At 38.8% G+C, this 22,887-nt stretch overlaps 1 protein-coding gene across 1 annotated transcript in view; it reads right to left on the bottom strand.

The window, feature by feature from the left end:
- LOC140241566 (probable ATP-dependent RNA helicase DDX41) overlaps positions 1-22,887 on the bottom strand; it is a 48,524-nt gene that overhangs the window by 16,616 nt on the left and 9,021 nt on the right. Inside the window, exons 7-12 of the mRNA XM_072321302.1 lie at positions 22,235-22,388; positions 20,635-20,771; positions 18,704-18,866; positions 17,817-18,020; positions 17,084-17,180; positions 15,430-15,579 (exon numbers count right to left, since the gene is read on the bottom strand). Of these exons, the coding sequence (XP_072177403.1) occupies positions 15,430-15,579; positions 17,084-17,180; positions 17,817-18,020; positions 18,704-18,866; positions 20,635-20,771; positions 22,235-22,388 (905 nt within the window). The remainder of the gene's footprint in view (positions 1-15,429; positions 15,580-17,083; positions 17,181-17,816; positions 18,021-18,703; positions 18,867-20,634; positions 20,772-22,234; positions 22,389-22,887) is intronic.

Raw genomic sequence — 22,887 nt, forward strand, 5'->3', positions numbered from 1 at the left:
CAACATTTTGAATTTCACTATAAAGATAAGAGCCAGTATCAATACAGCAATTCATTGCAGGAGTGTGTGGTCCAGTCTCTACATGACAAGGATGATATCTTCACACAGTTGAAATATATCTCTACATACTTGACAAAAGTGTGAAATATCACACAGGTCAAGTTGGTGTGTCTATATTTGACCCCCTGACAAATACTTTGATACATTAGCCGCCAATAAATCTCAAGATTGAGAAATTGCTCCTCAATATCCGTATCACCTTTCAATAAATGAATTGTGATCTGTGGATGATGTCTCAACTCAGTTTACAGGATCAGCTCTGATTGTTAATCAGCACTTTCTGGCACAGACTGCATGCCGCTAGGTTTGGAAATGCATTGAAAATGTGTTCACACACGTAAGCAGTTTGGCATTAATGAACCCAGTCAGCGCTTCGCACCTCTCACAAATAAGGGGGACCCCTGCGGCACGCCATGTTCTCGTCTAACATTACACAATTCATGCAAAATGACAGCTTCATGCTACAATGCCTGCTCTCCCCGCTAACTCAAATTACTAGCTTGCAAGAATGTCATCTTGCAAGCCTGCACATTATTGCCATGAAGCCTTTTCCTCCTTGAAGGACATGCCTTCTTCAAAGTAATTCTGCTTGAAAAATTTTCACACAAATTCCAGTGGTGTCGAGCTTACTCTGGACCCCCATTCTTGCTTTTTACGCTGTATCAAATCTTCAGCAATACCATCTATTAAGCACTTACTGCCACATCTAGAATTAATCAATATCTCATGTAGGAAATATGCTTATTTTACAAATGCATCACAGGCTATCATAATGCACTGTACTCACTGCATTCTTTGTGTAATGATAAATCTCAGAGTCGATCTATGTCTAGAACTTTGAAGAGTGACCTCCACATATTCATGCAGTGCTAATCACAAGGTGTGCTCACCTGCAACAGGGAAAGAGAGCCCTCTAGTGTCATGGATATGTGCAACTCAACTATTTCAGACAGCCTATCTCACTTTCTTCTCATATAATCATTGCCTTAATTTTTTTTTATATTTTATCACTCTGAATGTCTCTGAATCTTCCTCTGAATATATCTAAACTCTGTAATATTTAAGGTACTGTTTACCATTGGGAGGAGTGATTTAAAACAATGTTTGAGTTATCACATTTGATGCATACATATGTGAAAGTTGTATCACATAACACTGCACCATATAAAAATTTTGCAATAAAGCCTCAATTAGAAGGAGATATAACTGTTATTCTCACTAAACCATAACTGCGGACGGTTTAGTCTGGAAACAACTTTATCAAAACTATTGTTCACAAATTGTATAGTTAACAATACTTAACATTGATTACACTGAGTAACTTTTTTTTTAATTTTTTTTTTTACACTGGTTGTTTTTACCCCTAACTCACATTTTAGAACTACACAGTGTGTATTTTGAAGAACTAGTTTGTTTGTTTTGTTTTTTTTTTTCATCTGCAAATGGTACACAATGCCTTTTACAACAGCCATATTTGATTATTGTTGTAGTATTAATCTAGAATTTATCTCCAACTCTTAGCTGAAAAAAGAAAATGAAAATACACAATGAATTGTCTTTGGAGCATTGTGCCATGTCACACTGTCCTTCTTTCCTGTTTTTGTTTTGTTTGTTTGCTTATTTGTTGGTTGTTGGTTTTTTTTTTTTGGGGGGGGGGGGGCAGGGAAAAGTCAGTTAGAGAATATTCTCAAATTCAAGTGATTTCAGGGTCAGCCACAAATCATGCAATGGCAACTGTGACATAACTTTATATCCAAACTCTGGGAAATGCAAATAGCATGCCTCATCTCAGTGCAAGCCTTCTCATTCCTGATAGAGGGAAGGGCAGGGGTAATGATTGCATTTTCTTACACGCTGTAATTGAGTCAACATTAAGGTGGTGCTTTTCAATACACCCGCTGGAAGGTACATTGTAGCAATGTACAGACCTGGCCTCATGTTCACAAATGATTCGTTACAAATATGCTACATAGTTCAAATTGACAGTTATGGAAAATACTTTGAAAGGGGTTGCCAATCTCAAATGAATGGTGAACACACAGCATGTTCATACTAATGTCATAGCTCTAGGTAAAACTCATCCAAGTTAACAAAGGAAGCTATTTCTCATCGACATCCTATACAGATCACCACAATCATCATCAAGCCTGAAAAGTCCTGCTCGCTGTCTCTTTGTTCCTTGCATATTTAGCTGGAAACCCCAAACAAGCAAGCAATGAATTTAGCATCCTATTATTATGGACACTATCATCTATCCCATTGTCATTTCCAGCTTCAAAATAGAAGTTTAGATATAAATAGATATATAGATAGATAAATAGATTGAGAAAAGTTAGAAATCAAAAACACAATTATGGATAAAAGATGACAATAGAAATCTAGGGGGTGCGGAAGGTAATGACCCAAATCAAAGTCATCTGACATGATATGCGCATACTGTTTATAGTATCTCTATGATCACTTCGTGTGGGACCAACTACCCTTTAGGTATGAGTAAATGAGCAAGGGTGGTGGTGGGGGAGGGTGGTTAAAGGGATAATATAGTTTTGGTAGAGATGGAGCTTTTAATAGGTTTCCTACTGTTTTTGTAATATAATGAGGAACCTCTTATGACATTAAAGAAAAAGCATACAATTCCAAAAGGAATAGAAAAACCTAAAGAATTCAAAGTTTAATAGATGAAAACTGGTTTTGAAATGGCTGAGATATCTAAAAGAAAGCGATCCTAATAACCTTTTATTAGGATTGTTTTGTTTAACTTTGTCTTTGGATGTCTCAGCCATAAAGAAAAAAAAAATACTTTCATCAGATGAACTTTGAATTCCTCTCAGAATTATGGGTTCTTTATTATTTCATAGGTGGTTTTATAATCATCTCACAAAAAGTTAAAAGCTGAATATCCATATTCACCAAAACCAGTCCTGGTTTCAAGGCATTATTTACCATAAATTCGCAGATGAAACAAAAACCCTGCTTTAGTGCTTCAAAACAATTCTAAAATGTGATTTAGGGATAGAAACAACTAATGTAAAAATTTGAATCAGTGTAATAAATGTTAAGAATTGTTAAATATACAATTCTTTTTGGAATCCCATGTTTCTTGCTCATTTTTCCACTAAAATTGTGAACAACAGTTATAATAAAAATGTTTTTATAGTTATAATAGTTATGATAAGAATGTTTTTATACTAAACCGTCTACAGTTATGGTTTAGTGGGGAAAATAGTCATATGTTGTTATATCTTAGGCTTTATTACAATTTTCTTATATGGAAGGATGTTTTGTGATACAACTGACCTACACATATGCATCAAATGTGATATCTCGACCATTTTTAAAATCACTGCTCCCAACGGTATACAGCACCTTTAAGTCTATTCCAACTATTAATGAGAATGATAAGGGCATTAAGTTGCCACTATACCCATAGTGTTTGAGACAACTTAATGCCCTTCTCATTCTCAACAGACAAATTGCAAGATGAAGGCTACCAGATCTTGCTGCTGAAACATTGTGAACCTTTCTTTGTTTTGCCTCGCATCAGGAGACAATTGATTAACCTCATTGCCATCAGCCATTTACCATAATGAAAAATTAAGGACATTTACAGTGGCTGTTATACACTGTGCCAGTGATGCACCTTCATTTAATGTACATACTGCCAATAATGCATGAATTCTTACCACTGACTGCCAGCTTTTTACACATGTTCTACTTAAAGTTAACACACAACACATAGTTCTATGGCAGGGCTGCACACTGGCGCCGGTCCGACGGTCAAAGACCGGTAAAAGTCACTGTCGGACCGGTAACTTTTCAGGAAATCCACAAGTTACCGGTCCGACATGACCAGTAAAAAAAAAAAAGCATTGGTGGGGTCAGTAGAAAGAAAAAGAGCAGCCCCGATCAGGGAGAAACAGAATGCAAGATATCGCACTGTTCAACAAGTTTTACGCAAGTTTTCGTTTATGTCTACCGGTGCACTTTGTACAGTAAACATACATTAGTTTTGAGCACTAGCAGTCGACCAGTTATTCGCCCTCGCTTGCGCATTTGGCGCTGCTCACGCACTGCCGTGCAATGCAATACATGCAGAGCATGTACAGTGTAACTGCTTTTCGTTTGCTTGCGATCGGCGGTCATGCCAGACAAGAAGCACTGATAGAAGCGCACGCATTTCTGGGTCATTTTACTCATGATTTTTTAACGCAAGATCGATCCGATCCCGGCTTCGCAGAAGCGTGGCAGTTATGTTAGAACTAATTTACTTGTGTCGATTTTTAGAAAAAGTACAAACACATTCGATATTCAGCGATACTGTAAATGGATCTGATTGCGTTCATTTTCATTATACACAGTCATTTCACAAATGAATATTTTCATTCGCTCAGAATGGTCTCATAATGAAGATAGGCGCAAAAAGGATCACGAAATCGGCTCTTCCGTGTACTTTTTAAGAACGCATGCACAAAATGTGAAGAGATAATACTAGGGAGGGAAAAAAAATCATGAAATCATGGCAGTCCCGCTTACATATTTGAGGTAGAAATCGTCCCAAAAAGGATCATGAATTCGACCGGCCGCTTCGTATCTTTCAAAAGCTTATGTACGAAATGCGAAGAGATTACAGAGGAGAGGAAAAAAATACAAAATAAAGGACACATTTTGGTGAGTGCATGAAATCAACGCAATCCCGTTGAAATTTGAGGGAATAATAGGCGCAAAAAGGATCTTGAATTTAGTCCTGCATGCCGTGTTGGTTATCAAAAACGCATGCACAAATGCGACGAGATTATCGGGAGAAAAATAAAAACCACATTTTACCCTTCTGGTGCGTGCATCATAAAAAATTACATCTGAAGTAATTCATGAAATCGCCACAATCCCGCTGATATTTGAGGTAGAAATAGGCGCAAAAAGGATCGTGAATTCGGCCGTGTCGTATACCTTTTAAGAACGCATGTACGAAATGGGAAAAGATTAGCGGGAGAAAAATAAAGGACACATTTTCACCCCTTTTGGCGCTTGCATCATATAGATTACAGCCGAAAAGTAATTCATGAAAATTTCGTAATCCCGTTGGAATTTGAGTAAACAATAATAGGCGCAAAAAGAATATCGAATTCGGCCCTGCATGCAATGTATAATTTTGAAAACGCATGCACAAATGCGAAGAAATTATCGGGAGAAAAATAAAGAACGCATTTTCAACCCTTCTGGTGAATGTATCACTAAAGATTTCATCCGAAATAATTAATGACATATCGCTATCCCGCTGATATTTGATGTAGAAATAGGCGCTAAAAGGATCGTGAATTCGGCCGTGACGTATAGGCATGTACGCAATGCGAAGTGATTATTGGGTGAAAAATACAGGACACATTTTCAAACCCTTTTGGCCCGTGCATCATAAAGATTGCGTCCGAAGTCATACATGAAATCATCGCAATCCCGCTGATATTTGAGGTAGAAATAGACGCAAAAAGGATCGTGAATTCGGCCGTGTCGTATACCCTTCAAGAACGCAAGTACGGAATGCGAAGAGATTATGGGGAGAAAAATAAAGAACGCATTTTCAACCATTCTAGCTGGTGCGTGCATCACAAAAGATTACATCTGAAGTAATTCATGAAATTGCCACAATTCGGCTGATATTTAATGTAGAAATAGGTGATAAAAGGATCGTGAATTCAGCCGTGTCGTATACACATGTACGAAATGCGAAGAGATTATTGGGAGAAAAATACAGGACACATTTTCAACCCCTTTTGGCCCGTGCATCATAAAGATTACAGCCGAATAATAATTCATGAAATCATCGCAATCCCGTTGAAGTTTGAGGAAACAATAGGCGCAAAAACAAGAATCATGGTTTTTGGCCGTGTCGTATATCTTTTAAGCACGCATTTACGAAATGCGAAGAGTTTATCCGGGAAAAATAAAGGACACATTTTCAACCCATTTTGGTGCGTTATCATAAAAGATTACAGCCGAAGTTATTCATAAAATCATCGCAATCCCGCTGATATTTTAGGTAGAAATAGACGCAAAAAGGATCGTGAATTCGGCCGTGTCGTATACCTTTCAAGAACGCATGTACGGAATGCGAAGAGATTATGGGGAGAAAAATAACGCATTTTCAACCATTCTCGCCGGTGCGTGCATCACAGAAAGTTACATCCGAAGTAATTCATGAAATCGCCACAATTCCGCTGATATTTGAGGTAGAAATAGGCGCAAAAGGTAACATGAATTCGGCCATGTGGTGCATCTTTTTAAGAACGCACTTACGAAATTCGAAGAGTTTATCAGGAAAAATAAAGGACACATTTTCAACCTATGTTGGCGCTTGCATCATAAAAGATTACAGCCGAAGTAATTTATGAAATCGTCACAATCCCGCTGATATTTGAGGTAGAAATAGGCGCAAAAAGTATCATGAATTCGGCCATGTGGTGCATCTTTTTTTAAGAACGCACTTACGAAATTCGAAGAGTTTATCGGGAAAAATAAAGGACACATTTTCAACCTCTTTTGGTGCTTGCATCTGAAAATATTACAGCCGAAGTAATTTATGAAATCGTCACAATCCCGCTAATATTTGAGGTGGAAATGGGCGCAAAAAGGATTGCGAATTCGGCCCTGCATGTCGTGTACCTTTCAAGAACGCATGCACAATGCGAATAGATTATCGGGAGAAAAATAAAGAACCCCTTGCATCAGAAAATATCACAGCTAAAATAATTCATTAAATCGTCGCAATCCAACTGACCACCAAGAGCAGGTTACGCAGCAAGTTCGTGCGCCGATGTTTAGAAAAAGTCACAAACGCATTTGATACAATCTGATTTTGTTCATTATCATTTTACACTGTAATTCACAAACAAACATTCTATTTTTTCCTATCTTTTTTTTCTATTTCTTGTGCAATAAATAATGCAAGTTTAAAAAAAGAATATTAATCTGTAAAATGTACATGGGTAAGGGCGTACGTCCATAAAAAACAAGAAAATAAGTTTGCAAGTCATTTAATGTTTTTTTTTAGGTTGTCGTTGTTGACCGGTAAATTTTCTGTTCGGACCGGTAAAAAATGGTAAAACGGGGCATTTACCGGTCCGACAGAGACAGGTTGGACCGGCAGAAAAAATGGGTTAGTGTGCAGCCCTGTCTATGGTATCAAAGAACTTGAAGAAGAAGTTGATTCCCAGAGGCTGTGTCTAGACCATTACATACAGCTTCATTTGCCAAGGCAATAGATGAAAGAATTGCTCGTAAAATCACAAAACTTGCACAAATGTCCGATACAACAATCATAAACTGATCAATTCTCGCTTATACCCCATTTATACACAAAGTTGGGCCCAGGAGTGCTCCTGATAGTCTGGGTGCCAGAGGCTGAACCTTGTTTTACCGTCCACCCAATGTTTTTTGATGGTTTTACCCTATTTCGGGGGTGCTGAATCCGAATCCGGATGATGCAACTCTTGCATCCTTGAGGGTTTTGAGATATTCAAGATGGCCGCCAAGATGGCCGCCAAAACCGGAAATTCCCACATATTTCCTTCTAAATGGTAAGATATTGAAAACAAGTGATGGTTTTATCCTATATCGAGGGTGCTGAATCCGAATCTGGATGATGCAACTCTTGCATCCTTGAGGGTTTTGAGATATTCAAGATGGCTGCCAAAATGGCCGCCAAAACCGAAAATTCCCACGTATTTCTTTCTAAATGGTGTGAAATTGAAAAGAATTGATGATTCTCCCTATTTGGAAGGTGCTGAATCCGAATCTGGATGATGCAACTCTTGCATCCATGAAGTTTTTGAGATATTTAAGATGGCCGCCAAAATGGCCGCCAATTAAAACCGGAAATTCCCACGTATTTCCTTCTAAATGTTGAGAAATTAAAAACAATTGATGGTTTTACCCTATTTCGAGGGTGCTGAATCCGAATCTGGATGATGCAACTCTTGCATCCATGAAGTTTTAGAGATATTCAAGATGGCCGCCAAAATGGCCGCCAATTAAAACCGGAAATTCCCACGTATTTCCTTCTAAATGTTGAGAAACTGAAAACAATTGATGGTTTTACCCTATTTCGAGGGTGCTGAATCAGAATCTAGACGGTGCAACTCCTGCATTGTTGAAAATTTTGAGATATTCAATATGGCCGTAAAAATGGCCGCCCAAAACGGAAGTTCCCATGGTGACAATTTGAAAGCAATTGGTGGTTTTTATTTTATTTTGAGTGTGCTGAATCCGAAGCTCAGGATACAACTCTTGCATCCTTAAGGGTTTTGAGATGATAAAGATGGTCGCCAAAAACGACCGCGAGAAACGGAAATTCATATGTAGACCCCCTATTTCCTTCTAAATGGTGTAAAATATAAAACAGTTGGTGGTTTTACACTATTTTGAGTTTGCTGAATTTGAAGCTCCAGTATACAGCTCGTACTTCCTTGAGGGTTTTGAGATAATAAAGATGGCCGCCAGAATGGCCCCTAAATGGCCGTCAAAAACGAAAATTTCCATGTAAGCCCTATATTACCTTCTAAATGGTGTAAAATTGAAAACAATTGGCGGTTTTACTCTATTTCGAGGGTGCTGAATCCGAACCTGGTTGATGCAACTTTCGTGTTCTTTTTTAAGGGTTTTGAGATGTCCAAGATGACCGCCAAAATAACTGTCAAAAATTGGTAAATTTTAGGCCCTATTCAGCACCCTCGAAACTTGGTTGTTGAGATTCGTCCATTCTTTAGGGTTTTTAGACGTCCAAGATGACAGCCAAAATAAGTGGCAGAAATTCCAATGTTAATATATTTTTTCTTAATGGTAAAAATTTTAAAATAAATTGATGGTCTTACCCTATTTCGGGGGTGCTGAAGGTCTTTGAAGGTTTCGGACATCTATAAATGTCATGTATGAACGGAAACTCCTTAACATGTTCTTATACTGAAATGGTGAAGTATTGTGCTCCAACGCGAAGCGGGAGATTAAACCCATGCAGGGTGAAAAGCAATAATTCGTATTCTTGAATTCAACTCAGTTGAGCAAATTTGTCAAATCAGCCAAAATTTATTGACAGTCGAAATGACTGTCACAATGGTATTGTAATATACAGAGATATTCCGATATGTCTCAAACGGAACTTTAACACGTACTGGAAAAAAAAGAAGTGATATTGACATCATACTGAAACGTACAAACGCAAAGAAAGATACAACTGAAAATGTCTTTATGCATAATTGTTATGAAATAATGCTTGTGATCGCCAATAATATGGCTCCATAGATGTAAAGTTAATCCTTTTCGGCTATCAATAGAGTAAAATTAAATTATGGCATGTTGGTATTTGGTGTTGAAACTTGTCTTGTATTCTGACGAGTCTCGCCTCGTATTCTTGTGAAACTTGTCGCATATTCTGATTAGGTCATTGGAAATGGTTGCATCCATGACCACTATAGTAGATATCAATAAGGGTAAATTTCAAAAGCACTCTGCGCGATTATGATATTCGTAAGTACTGGGTTATCAACTATTACCTTCCATGTTGTCGTTTGATTCTTATTTAGTTTTTTTTTTTTTCACGGCGCGTTACCTGTGATTTGTCCGTCCCCTCGTATGTGTTTATAATAGATTATATATACATAAGTATATACATATACACATACATAATGTTACATCATATTGAAGAAAAAAATGAAGCATAACAATAAAAATGTCCCACTCGTGTCTTCAACAATGTCATCAAGACCACCAATATAAACCAAATAAACAATTTGAGTGTTCATGGATAAAGAGATTAAAACTGCTCATGGATTAAGGCAGGTAATGTTGGGTAATTTCAGTACACTTCTCTACATCACTATCACAATATGATTTAGATGAACATGTCTTGTCCATTAATTTTTAGTGTTCAAAACTTATCCATTATTATGTAGAGGAAACAGTGTAATCTTGCAATTATTCAACCGCATCTGTAGTCTTGAAGGGTTAATTGCTGGCACACTTGTGTCATACCAACTCAAAGATATCCAGTAGAGCTGGTTTCACTGTATATACAGCAAGTTCAAACTGTGCCATTGACGAAAACCATCAATTGTTATCAATTTCTCACCATTTATGAGAAGGAAATACATTGGAGTTTTCGTTTCGGCGGCCATTTTGGCAGCCATCTTGACTATCTCGATGTGCATCATCCAGATTCGGATTCAGCACCCTCGAAATAGGGTAAAATCATCAACTGTTTTCTATTTCTCACCATTTAAAAGCTATATAATACATAGAAATTTCCGGTTTTGATTGGCGGCCATTTTGGCGGCCGTCTTGAATATCTCAATACCCTCAAGGATGCAAGGTTTGCATCATCCAGACTCGGATTCAACACCATAGAAATAGGGTAGATCCATCAATTGTTTTCAATTTCTCACCATTCAGAAGGAAATACATGGGAATTTCCGGTTTTAATTGGCGGCCATTTTGACAGCCATTTTGGCGGCCATCTTGAATATCTCAAAAACTTCATGGATGCATGAGTTGCATCATCCAGATTCGGATTCAGCACCTTCCAAATAGGGAGAATCATCAATTATTTCCAATTTCACACCATTTACAAGGAAATACGTGGGAATTTCCGGTTTTGGTGGCCATTTTGGCGGCCATCTTGAATATCTCAAAATCCTCAAGGATGCAAGAGTTGCACCATCCAGATTCGGATTCAGCACCCTCGAAATAGTGTAAAACCATCAAATGTTTTCAATATCTCACCTTTTAGAAGGAAACACGTGGGAATTTCCGGTTAATTTTGGTGGCCATTTTGGCGGCCATCTTGAATATCTCAAAATCCTCAAGGATGCAAGAGTTGCACCATCCAGATTCGGATTCAGCACCCTCGAAATAGGGTAGAACCATCAAATGTTTTCAATATCTCACCTTTTAGAAGGAAACACGTGGGAATTTCCGGTTTTGGCGGCCATTTTGGCGGCCATCTTGAATATCTCAAAACCCTCAAGGATGCAAGAGTTGCACCATCCAGATTCGGATTCAGCACCCCCAAAATAGGGTAAAATCATCAAAAAACATTGGGTGGACGGTAAAACAAGGTTAGGCCCAAAAGTGGCTTTGGCACCCAGACTATGAGGTGCTTCGACTTACAATGTATGCCCCTCTGTGTCATGGAAAAGTGACATTTAGATTCTCAACCGAAACAAATGAAACCTACATAGTACATGTTGACACACACACAATCACAGCCACCATCACAGCCACCATCATAATTTTACCAATGCACAAGGTGGTTCATTATGTATGCGCACTGAGCGGATGTCTGTGGAACCAGAGTGGTTCTTTGGCAACTGGTTTAAATGATTCTAAATGTTACAAGCTTATTTTCATACATGCACTTTATTTTCAAAGTTCAGTTCCAGGCCTATAAGAATATGATAATACCATTTCAACTAGGTATCTCTCCTCTCTCTCTCTCCCTCTCTCTCTCTCTCTCTCTCTCTTTCTCATGCAACATGGTCAGAATGACCGTCCAGTCTAATGGATTCAGATGTACCATAGAGAGTATGGTAACAAAAATATCAATGCATAACTTACTGTGCTGTGTGTTGGGCCACAGAACTTTGGCTAAATTTGGCGAAATTGGATATCTATATAAAATGCAGCAAGTATTCAATTAGCACTTACATAAAACATGAACGTAAAAAAAAGATATGTTGTGTGTGTGTGTGAATTTGCAACAAAGAGATATTTCACTGCCTTGAGCAGATTGAGCTCTGTAAAATATACACATCGCCATGACAACCAAGACACATCAGATATCTGTATTATACATACAACCCTTCCCCTATTTACATAGCCAATACTCTTCCCAGCTCCTTGTTGAGTGATACTCTTATCAATGCAGTTCAAGTTTATGACATTGTGATAACCTGTACCACTACCCTCTGCCTTGACCCCGAAATTTCAGAATCTCACTTTGACCTTTGACCTCTGATCTGCATCTTATCATGTTTTGACATCAAACCCCCCTCAGGCCAATAGGATGAAAATGATGGATGCGCCCTTGTAAAATGCAGCAACTGTCATATGGCAAGCCAATTAAGATCAATTGATTATCTCCACTTTCATTTATCTCAAGTCATTTATCAAGCAAGTGGCAATTGATATTGGCAGCTTACACTGGTCTATTCAAATGAGGAAGTGCCTCTACATCCTGCTTTAAAGGGGGGAAAAAAGAATAACGGTTACTCTGCCAGAGTAGAAGACTATCAAACATTGTGGTTGACTCAAATTCATACAATTATTGAACTTTGCCATCTGAGATGTGAAATGATGAAATTACGATTGATGAAAAATATAAAAGTACACATTTTACTGTATAAAATCATGCAGTCACTATCTACAATTTATGTACAGTGTATATGTACATGTCCACACACAGGATTGTATTACCATGTTGGGTTGTTCAGACACTGTTTATTCTCATGCTATGGTTTATGGGAACAGCAGATTATGGCAATTTCTACCATAACTACAGCATCCCTTTAACCCTAACTTACCTGGGGGGGCCATAATGTCCCCCCCTCGACACTTCGCGCAACATCTCCGCAACGCAAGAACGCATCCACATGGCGATTCATGACAATTTACCTTAAAGCCTTGCGCAACTTTTAAGACCAAATTTGCGACGTCCGGGTATGCGGTTTCGAAGTTACGCAACGTGCTCCAAAATGTGATTTTGTGTACAAAACCAATGCAAATCAGGTTTCTATCTGAAATTTGTAATTGTATCATTATTTTTACTTTTAGTGATTAAAAACAATTAATTTTATGTTTCTTATGATTGAAATAGTGTTGCCAATGATTCCCATTGAAAAAACAATAAAAAACAAAAAGTAAAAAACAAAGAAATACATAAGAAATTATAAAAACAATAAAATACACAAGAAATCAAAATTGATACCATTTTTTTTTGACCTAAATTAAATCAGAATTCACCAAAGAGTCCTCAAGCAAAAAATTTTGACGTTTGGGGGCTTTATTTAATGATTTCCAGCCAAATTCTAATTTTATGCATAAATTAACATAATTAATTCATATAGAATAAAATAAAGCGATTTATTGAAATTTAACAACACAGCCCTATAGACTGCATCATGAGTGACGTGTGTGCCAATTTTTGTAAAGAACGCGCAAATCGCGGCTGAGATCACAAGGGGGCCATCAAAACCTCTTATTTGATATTCCTCATGCTCCCCCTGCAATATGAAGATCATTAGTATCTAAAGGCATTATTTACCATTTGCAAATGAAACAAGAACCCAGCTTTAGCACTTCAAAATAGTTCTAAAATGTGAGTTGGGGACAGAAATAACCAATGTAAAAATGTTAAACAGTGTGATCAATGTTAAAGAATAAACCATGTTATATGGTTTATTGGAAAAAAATAGTTCTATCTCCTTATATTTTAGGCTGTATTGAATATTTTTTTATGTGAGGATGTTTTGTGATACAACTGACCTACACATATGCATTAAAAGTGATAAATTGAATGTTTCTTAAATCACTGCTCCCAGTGGTAAACAATACCTTTAATGAACCATAAGAGAGAGACCATACAAAGTCAATCCTCTGCTCTCAATATCCTCATCCTCATACTAAATATGCGTGTTTGTGCCAACTCACAACCTCACTCTATTTTTGTGCACGGCCATAATTGAGAGACATTCATAGCAAATGGTTTTAATGGTCCACTTCAAGTCTATTCTTGGCAACAGTGCCGGCACACAAATATTAAAGTTCAGTTTGCACGACGTACCGGGGAAACGATACACAGCATATCATCTGCATGAACTATTTATAGGCTGGTTGTTATTATTCTTGTTAACTTCCACTTTTGCACGATGAATTCTCATCTGAGAGCCCCTCCCCTCCCCCCCCCCAAAAAAAAAAAAAGAAAAAAAAAAGAAAGAAAAATAGACAAGAACTGCACACTTCATCAACCCAGACCCTCCCTGGAATGAGATTATACAATGCATGAGTTTATACATGACTCTGCATCACATAACAAACAAAAGTCACTAGACATAGATGTTTAATAATGGACAGATTCTGAAAGAGCAGACTTTAAGCTATAAAACGATGTATAATTCAATTCAAATGGACTCTCCTAGCCTATCTAAATATTCGGAAAAAAGCACACACTCTGGAAAAGTTTGAAATGAGAAAATAAAAGAGGCTCCAAAGTGTAGGGCCTATTCAAGCACTTAATCTTGCTGAGCCATGATAGCTTTGCAATGAATGGGGGGGGGGGGGGAAGAAGTAAAAGAATTGTCCTATCTGACAGTCAAATATGAAAAACTAAAGATTGACTGCAAGTAGGTTGACCAGTTTCATTTATTTCAACAAGACATATAAATAGAGAAAACAAAATATGAGTCTGCATGTAAAATCAAGGCATGCAACTTTTTGTTGGTGTTGTGATGCAGTCACAAATGAGAACAGACATTTACACCACTGCCAGCCCTGTATAATGTGCACTGCCAATACGTGCTATTACACGTACATGCCAAATACATGTACAGACCCTTGCACGCACCAGCACCACAGACACACTGCCCAAACTACACACACAGTGACACACTAATAAGCACACAGGTCTAGCCAGCTCTCGATAAAAACAAAGAATACAGTTTTTTAATATATTTTTCAGTATAAAGTTTTTCAGAATTATTCATGCAAAAGTAAACTTACAATCGCCATTAATGGGGATAAAGAATTTATGGCTGCATGCAAGATGTAGGATTTGCAGTCGCATTCACAATGTCATGTTAATATGACTTGCACTGCATTACACAAATGTACATTATACTTTTATGAATAGCAAACTATCGCTATTCTTTGCATTTTGTCACCAACAAGGCACTTTAAAACATTATGAAGTCCAGAAGGTTTGTATGTCATTTCCCTTGAAACCATTACGAGAGAAACTGGGGATTTTCTGAAGGCATAATGAAACTTTAAACAAACCGTTGCTGTAGTGACATACCGTGCACACTGTAACATGGTACAGATAGGTGCATACATAATATAATTAGTGTGTGTAAGCTGTGACATTAATGAAACATGCTCTCCAGCTAATCAAGTACTCCACTTGATTGGGTAAATAATGCTCTGCCCGACATTACCCAATTAAGTGGAGAGTACTTTAGGCCTATATTTCTTTCTCTCTCGTTTTCCCTTTATGTAAAGGCAGAACTTGATATCTCAGGAATAAATGGGGAGTAGTATCTGCAGAACACAGACTGTTCACCATGTTCTTTTATATGTTACATGAATTAATCACGTGGTTGGTGGACTCACCATAGTTTTCTATGTCTTCCGGCATGTCGTAGTTGATGACGTGCTGAATGTCGGGAAAGTCCAGCCCCTTGGAGGCAACATCTGTGGCTACCAACACATCTTTCTCTCCCACACGGAATTGATCAATGGACCGCGTTCTTTCCTCTTGGTCTGGGAGGGGAGGGGGGAAATTAAAAATGATCAGACAAAACAGACCCAGACGGCACATATCAGATGTGACAGTATACAAATGATGCACAAGACAGAGTGGATTGGTGAGAATTGTGTGCATAAGGCAAATATAGAATGCTTAACCCACAAGGCAAAGCCCAGTGGCTTTAGGCTAAATTCCATATAGTTACCGCATGCTCACTATTCCAACTGATGCACGAAAAGACTTCTGCATCATCTGCATTATAGAATGGAGAACAATTTTATTGCCAAAAATACATTTTTTATGACGTTACCTGATGGCAAATTTACTGGATGCATTTCCTTTTGGCTTACTGAAGACAAAAACCAGGAAAATCATGCATCCAGTACTTAAAGGCCATGTGTCCAGTAATTACTGGATGCATGGTTTTCTAGCCAAGAGCTTGGCATCTCTTACTGACTGCACAAACATTTGCTCAGTGCGTGAACCTTTGCTACAAGTGCGCAATAACATGTTAACATTGGCTTCCTCTGTGAGTCAACTCTAGGAGGTTTTATCATTGAGTGAGAGTCACTCATAGTTATGGGGGCAGGAGCTTATCCTCGAGGATAAGCTACCTTCGAGGATAAGCTTTGTCATGTGGACGCCTGTCGTAGTTAATGGGCAAGTGCTTATCCTCAAAGTTAGCTAACCTTGACATTAAGGAACACTATCTCAATGTAACTTTTATCATTTCTGTAATGCCCTTCAAGGAATATTAGTCATAAACTAGAGAAGCACTCAGAGAGCGCAGACCTCCGCCAAGCATGCAGCTCATTAATTTCCACGCGCAGCCTGAACTCCCAAGTTCATTGATCCTACCTGCCAAAATGTCAAGAATCCTTCATAAATTTCCCCAAAATTCTCGGATCACTACCAAAACTTAATCATCTGTTACTTGTATCATTCTAAGCCTTTCCTGCAAGTTTCATCCCAATCCGTGCACAACTTTTGGAGTTATTTTGCACACGGACAAACAAACAAACAAACCAACGGTAACGAAAATGTAACCTCCCCCCTTGGCGGAGGTAATAATGCATGAATGAAGATCTGAATAGGTGATTGAAGTTAGGTTCAGACAGCAATCCCTAACCTCAAGGATAGCTATCCTCCAGGATAGGCTCTGGCCCCCTAACTAAGACGCATGTTCACATAACGAAGTTTATCCTCTAGGATAGGTTCACCGCCCCCATAACTACGCTTATCTACAAGTTCCCATCAACAAGTTGTGTCCACATGATGCCTAACTATGAGTGGGGACCCCCCGCAGCTCATTGATAGAGCGCTAACCATGAGATATCTCTTGGAAAGCTGTCTTAGGGTTAACTTCAAGTTAGCTATCAGCAAGTGCATCTCTACAGTGCCTAACAACAAGCCTATCCTTGAGGAGAGCCATCCTTGAGGTTGGGGATCACCGTCTGAACATAACTATTATTACTCAGTTAAGCTGGCAAGAGCTCAGTGCTTGGATGTCATACATACCTTTGCCACCATGAATGGCAACAGCTTCCACTCCTTTCAGAAGTAGGTACTCATGAATGTCGTCCACATCAGACTTCTTCTCTGCAAAGATCAGCACCTGTCAAAAGTTCAGCAAAGAAATCAAGAGTTATACAATCACATTCCTGCATATATGCATTATCGAGATGACTGATCACAGCAAACGCTTCATTTGGTAACAGTTTCTGCACCTCGGGCTGCCCTTTAAACTACATCCAGTGGTATATTACAAACAGATCCATCATAACTTGACTCATATCGTATTCAAAGCTTATGGGAGCCATCGAGAACACGAGACCCGCACTAAATCACAACACAATATGCAGTATTAACTTAATCAGGCCAGGCTTTTTTGGCTATGCTAGATCCAAGGGGGGGGGGGGGGGGGGGGGACTTCACCCCTACCATAATTAGCACAAAATCAAAAATCAAAGTGATAAATAGTAAAAATAGACAGGTTTTTATGAGTTTCATGAGCACCGTTTTCTATAGGAAATGTACACAAAATCACAAAATTGTGCCCATTTTGGAGCAGCATGCATTTACAAAAATGGGTGTGGTTTTGTAACGGTACGTGCGGACATTGCAAATTAGGTCTCAAAAATTGTGCGAGACTCGAATGAAAAAAGTCACGAAGCCTTGTGACAATGCCTTCTCCCGTTGCAGAATTATTGCCCTAAATGCCGGTTTCAGACCAAGAGTGACTGCGACTTACGGGAGGAGGGGCTTTCTGAAGACACTCCAAGAGATAGACCATCTTGGCCTCCTGCTTGACGTACTCCACCTCCTGAATCACGTCAAGACTCGCGGCGCCGGCACGGCCGACATTGACGGTGACGGGTCTGACGAGGGCGCTCTTGGCAAAGTTCTGGATCTTCTTGGGCATGGTGGCACTGAAGAGAAGAGTTTGTCTCTGGTTCTAGAGATGAATACCACAGGAGGATAATGTTACTGACTGTGATCAAGATCAGATGCACACTAAACTCAAAGTCCTCAAAAGTTCAGTAAATGCACAATGTAGAAGAAGCCGTCAAATAAATCAAAACAAAGTTTTGCACTATTAAAGATTGACTTATTTTAGAATTTGATTATAATTGACTTGATTGCTAAAGTAGCATTAAATGCTTGTGATCATAGACATGCAACCACAGGATTGACGACATTGAGTCCCCTCCCAAGGTCGAGGCAAGGAGGATAAAATGCCATAGCTGGGGACACAACTACTGCAGCTAATTAGGGACTCGGACCAGAAACACTGTGATTGATAATCTTTCGTCTTATCCACTGAGGTAAAACAACTCATCAGATCTGATATCTATCACTGCGGAATGTCATGATTTTAACCTATCCACTTTGAAAAACAGATTATCTTTGATAGATTTTTTGCAGCATGTCAACAACAGAATATGTTGAGTAATCTTTAAATTCTCTTATAAAGACTGGAACCCACCCCAGGTATTTTTTTTTTTCAAGACAATCTAACAACTTTAAATCAGCTAGCTCTGCTGATCAAAACCCTTATGCATTCTGAGATGGCTAACACTAACAATGTGCAGAACATATGATAAAACGTGAACCCTAACGACTCCAGTCATGGCTAACCTTAAAGTAAGTGAGGATAGTTCTGATGTCCTCCTCAAATCCAAGATCAATCATACGGTCGGCTTCATCAAGGCAGAGGTAGCGGCAGGTGGAGAGGGAGAAACATTTCTTGTTCAGCATGTCAATCAAACGACCGGGCGTGGCCACCACAATGTGGACTCCTCTGGACCGCAAGAGTACAACAGAAAGGGAAAAGATATTTGTCAACATTGGTGTGCAATTCTGATAATGAAGTCAACAAAGTCATGTGATATGCACAGAACAGATATATGAGCTCATCATTATCATGGTCTCGAGGAGAAGATGGTGGTAATCAACATCACATGCGTCATTCAGTGACACCAGACAAGAATCAAATCTACAACTGTTTATCATCACCAAATTTTTTTGAGCAATCAACAAGCTCTATTCCTTGATCTCGAGCGCCATGTATGCGATCTCTTTCTCTCTTGATGCTTCCCACATGGGTTTCCTCAAACATAAGCATACATTATCATGTTTGCATATTCATATATTCACGACATCACGCTCAGTACCATGAAGTCTTTCCTTGAGTGGTCAACTGGAATAGCAAAGGATTGCCTTTGACTAGTGCTAGAGACTGCAAGAGATTAGTGTTTCCAGTCCCAATAAATGCATTCATACTGCAGATCTTTTAAAACACCTGTTTTGGCCAAGATTTTTTTCACAGTCTCATGCTTCACCCACGTAAAGAGGTAGCAGGCACTATTAAAATTGGTTACCATGATTGTGGTATTTTGAAAAGTAGGTATCATCACATCATAAAAACGCAGCCTTGTGTGACATAATATATACAAAATGAATCAGAACCTAAGGAAAATAAAGAAGAAGAAAAAACACACACTGCACATCTGAACATGGCCTACAGAGAGGGGTTCTTTCAGAGTCCACCATTTGAGTCGACTCCACTACTATGCACTGAAATCCAGACTGCAAATTTATTCTGCAAAGAACAAAATTGAGCAGGTGCAGGGAAGAATACAGTTGTTTTAGATGGCAGAGGTGTTGTTTATCTTATTCTTTTTCCTCCCTTTCGATTCTGTTCGCACATTTTCTATAGTATATCTACTCTGAAGTGCACAGGTTTGCAACACCTGAACCACTTGACAGGGGAATATTTGAGTAAAATTGAAATTGCTGCAGCGATATACCTTACAGATGCAGCAAACACATCAGTTTAAACCCAAAAGTACCATACTTTGTTAAAACATACTGTTGAATTCAAGCAATTACACCTGACTCAAGTCCTGGTCGGACCCTTTCACTCTACATAAATCTCCCCCCCCCCCACCCCCATTCATATCAATACAAACAGAAAAACCAGGAAGTTTCGGTTTGTGTTTTACAATGCTATTTGGCTGTGTGTACCTACAATACAATACAAAGCACTCTGTTAATACGTAAGTCACATTTGAGAAACAAGTCCAAGGTAGCATGGCATGTACATGTAGATGTGCAGAGACAAGAATGAATCCAGCAGCCAAATACCATATACACCATATGTTTCACAGGGTGTTCATTTCTGCAAATTTCTCAAGCTGCATGCTAATCACAGATTTAGTAATGCGTGAAAATATCAATGCTAATCCCAACATGAATGTGGCATGCACGTGTGTGTTTCTCCGTTCATTACTGACTCCACGATTGCATATCTAACCAACTGCAAAATTGTTGGGAAGTCCTGACTCGCGAAAACTTGAGACTCCATAATTATGGCATATACAGTATTGTCCTCACTTGACAAGTTCTCATGCTCCCTGTGCTGTTGCTGCTGTCGTCGTCTGTTTGTTATTTCTAGACAGACAATACAGGCAATGGTTTTGGCCATTTTCACCCAAAATCCATGTCAGAACACACATATGAGAGGGGTGTAAAACACACACAATACAAAAAGTGAGCAGGAAACTCACTTCCTGACTGTATCCATCTGCTCCTTGACGGAGACGCCTCCGATACAGAGCATCCCACGTAGAGACGGCTGGTTATCGGCCTCCAGACATTTGAAGAAGTGCAGGATGCCGTCGTGGGTCTGGCGGGCCAACTCACGCTGTAAGCCAAGAGAACAAGGGTGAGATGGGAATTTTTTTTTAAGGTTGAATTTGTTGGTGCTTTCTGAACACAGTGTCCTCTCTACCTGTCACTCCACATCTGTTAAAGTTTGTGTGTCCCATTCACAACTCTGAAAATCAGATTCTTCTCATAAGATGGTATATTGTAGAGGTAGGTATAAATTCAGACCTTTCTTCCAGTGATAAACTGGAAACTTCTCTATGATGGATGTGGGAACCATAGATTTCCAGTGAATTATTTGGACAACCCCCCCCCCCCAAAAAAAAAAAAAAAAACTCTTTTATTCTCAGTGCGAAGGGGAGCATATTCTTGAGTGATATAGTGTTAGTTTTTTCATCTCTTTTTTTTTTTTCACTCTTTGAGTTGTATTACCGAAAGTTTCTTGTACGATGTTGGGAGACATTATTCTTGAACCATGCAAAATTTTGTGACATACACAAAAGGTACACATAACCTTTAAATCTACTAATTTTGAACAATCCATACATCTCTCTGTGTGTACATTTGTCCAAATGTGGTGAAGGGGCAAACAATTACAAACCCTGTGAAGATGATGAACTTCATAACCTTTAGAATTACTTCGTTGGCATTGCTTTCATGCATTTGGATGAACGGGACTGACAGACTGCCAGCTAAACATAACGTCTTGGGCATGAGCATGTAGTGAAGCCCTTATAACACTGGCTCAACTAGTGTGCAGAGGGTATTTTAAGCTTGGTCTAATAATACTTCACGTAAATGTCACTTTGTTTGTACCTTTCCGCTTGCAACCTTGTTATTCTACTTTGAAAGTATATGTGACCATGCACCACAAAACGAACAAAAAGTCGCACACAGTGATCTTGTGTGAGGACTGAAAATAGGTGACATGGGTCATTGGGTCTGTTCACACAGTCTCAATTTGCTTAATTTGAAATGCGACAACAAACACAACTGCAATTAGAATTCAAATCATGGTCTGTTCACATGACAGAAGAAGGCTTCAGGGATTCTGTGGTTTTTAATTTCAGAGCGGGGAGGGGAAGTTTTGCTTCTTGCCAAGTTCCCATCAATTAGGCCTACTCTTGAGTCGTCTTTTTTGTGGGAGTGATTGGAAGGTCATAGTAATCTCTGCCCCCCAAACACCATTGGAGTTGTGTTCACACGCTAGTTTCTTTGCTTAATTCTGGTGGAATGTGATTGAAAAACACCTCCGGACCATCATTTGAAACTGATGTAATTGAGTTTTAAACTGTCCTCTGTGATTCCAGTTTCCATTCACATGGAAAGTTTGCTTGATTTGAAACACAATTCCAGTTTGTTTAATTACAATCGTGTTTCAAATTAAGCAATCTCGGTACGTGCGAATGCCTGGACTGTTATCTTGGATATACTTCAACATGTTCGTTGCAGCACACTTTTTCATGGTGGAAAACAGTCTATTTTCATGGGCAAACTTACAGACGGGCAGATGATGAGACCGTAGGGACCTTCGTTTCTGATGAAGGGCATTCGCTTCTCTTGCTCCAGGGCGAACATGACGATGGGAAGGGTGAACACGAGAGTCTTCCCCGAACCGGTAAACGCGATGCCAATCATGTCGCGGCCCTGAAGTCTGCAAACGAATCACAAAAGATGCGAAGCACAGCCATTATCACTGACTAGTCCTTTTGGAATCGCACTGGACACAAGCAAGACATCACTGGTAAACACAGAGATAATGCAAATTTAAGAAAAATAAAACAATACACCCATTTGCCTTGACCCATTTTAAGCATTATCATTGAAATCTTAGTCTTCCATAAGTATATAATATTTTCCAGTGTATAAACTGCAAATTTTTCAAAGTGCTTGCATTGAGTTTACGCCAAATTCTTCATAGCCTTACTTCAGAATACTTACTTCTTAGGAAAATGTGTTTGCAGATAAACTTGAAAAATAGTGAAAGGTAATATTATGATGTAAATTTCTGGCAAAAAAAAAAAATTACGGCATTACTATGTATCTGACATACAGTACATATATATTATGTACATACATACATACATACACACTTATATGTAAACACACACACATTGTACATACATGAGCTCATGACAACCTCTCCCATACCT

This window comes from Diadema setosum, chromosome 18, assembly GCF_964275005.1.
Source record: "Diadema setosum chromosome 18, eeDiaSeto1, whole genome shotgun sequence".
Classification (NCBI taxonomy): domain Eukaryota; kingdom Metazoa; phylum Echinodermata; class Echinoidea; order Diadematoida; family Diadematidae; genus Diadema; species Diadema setosum.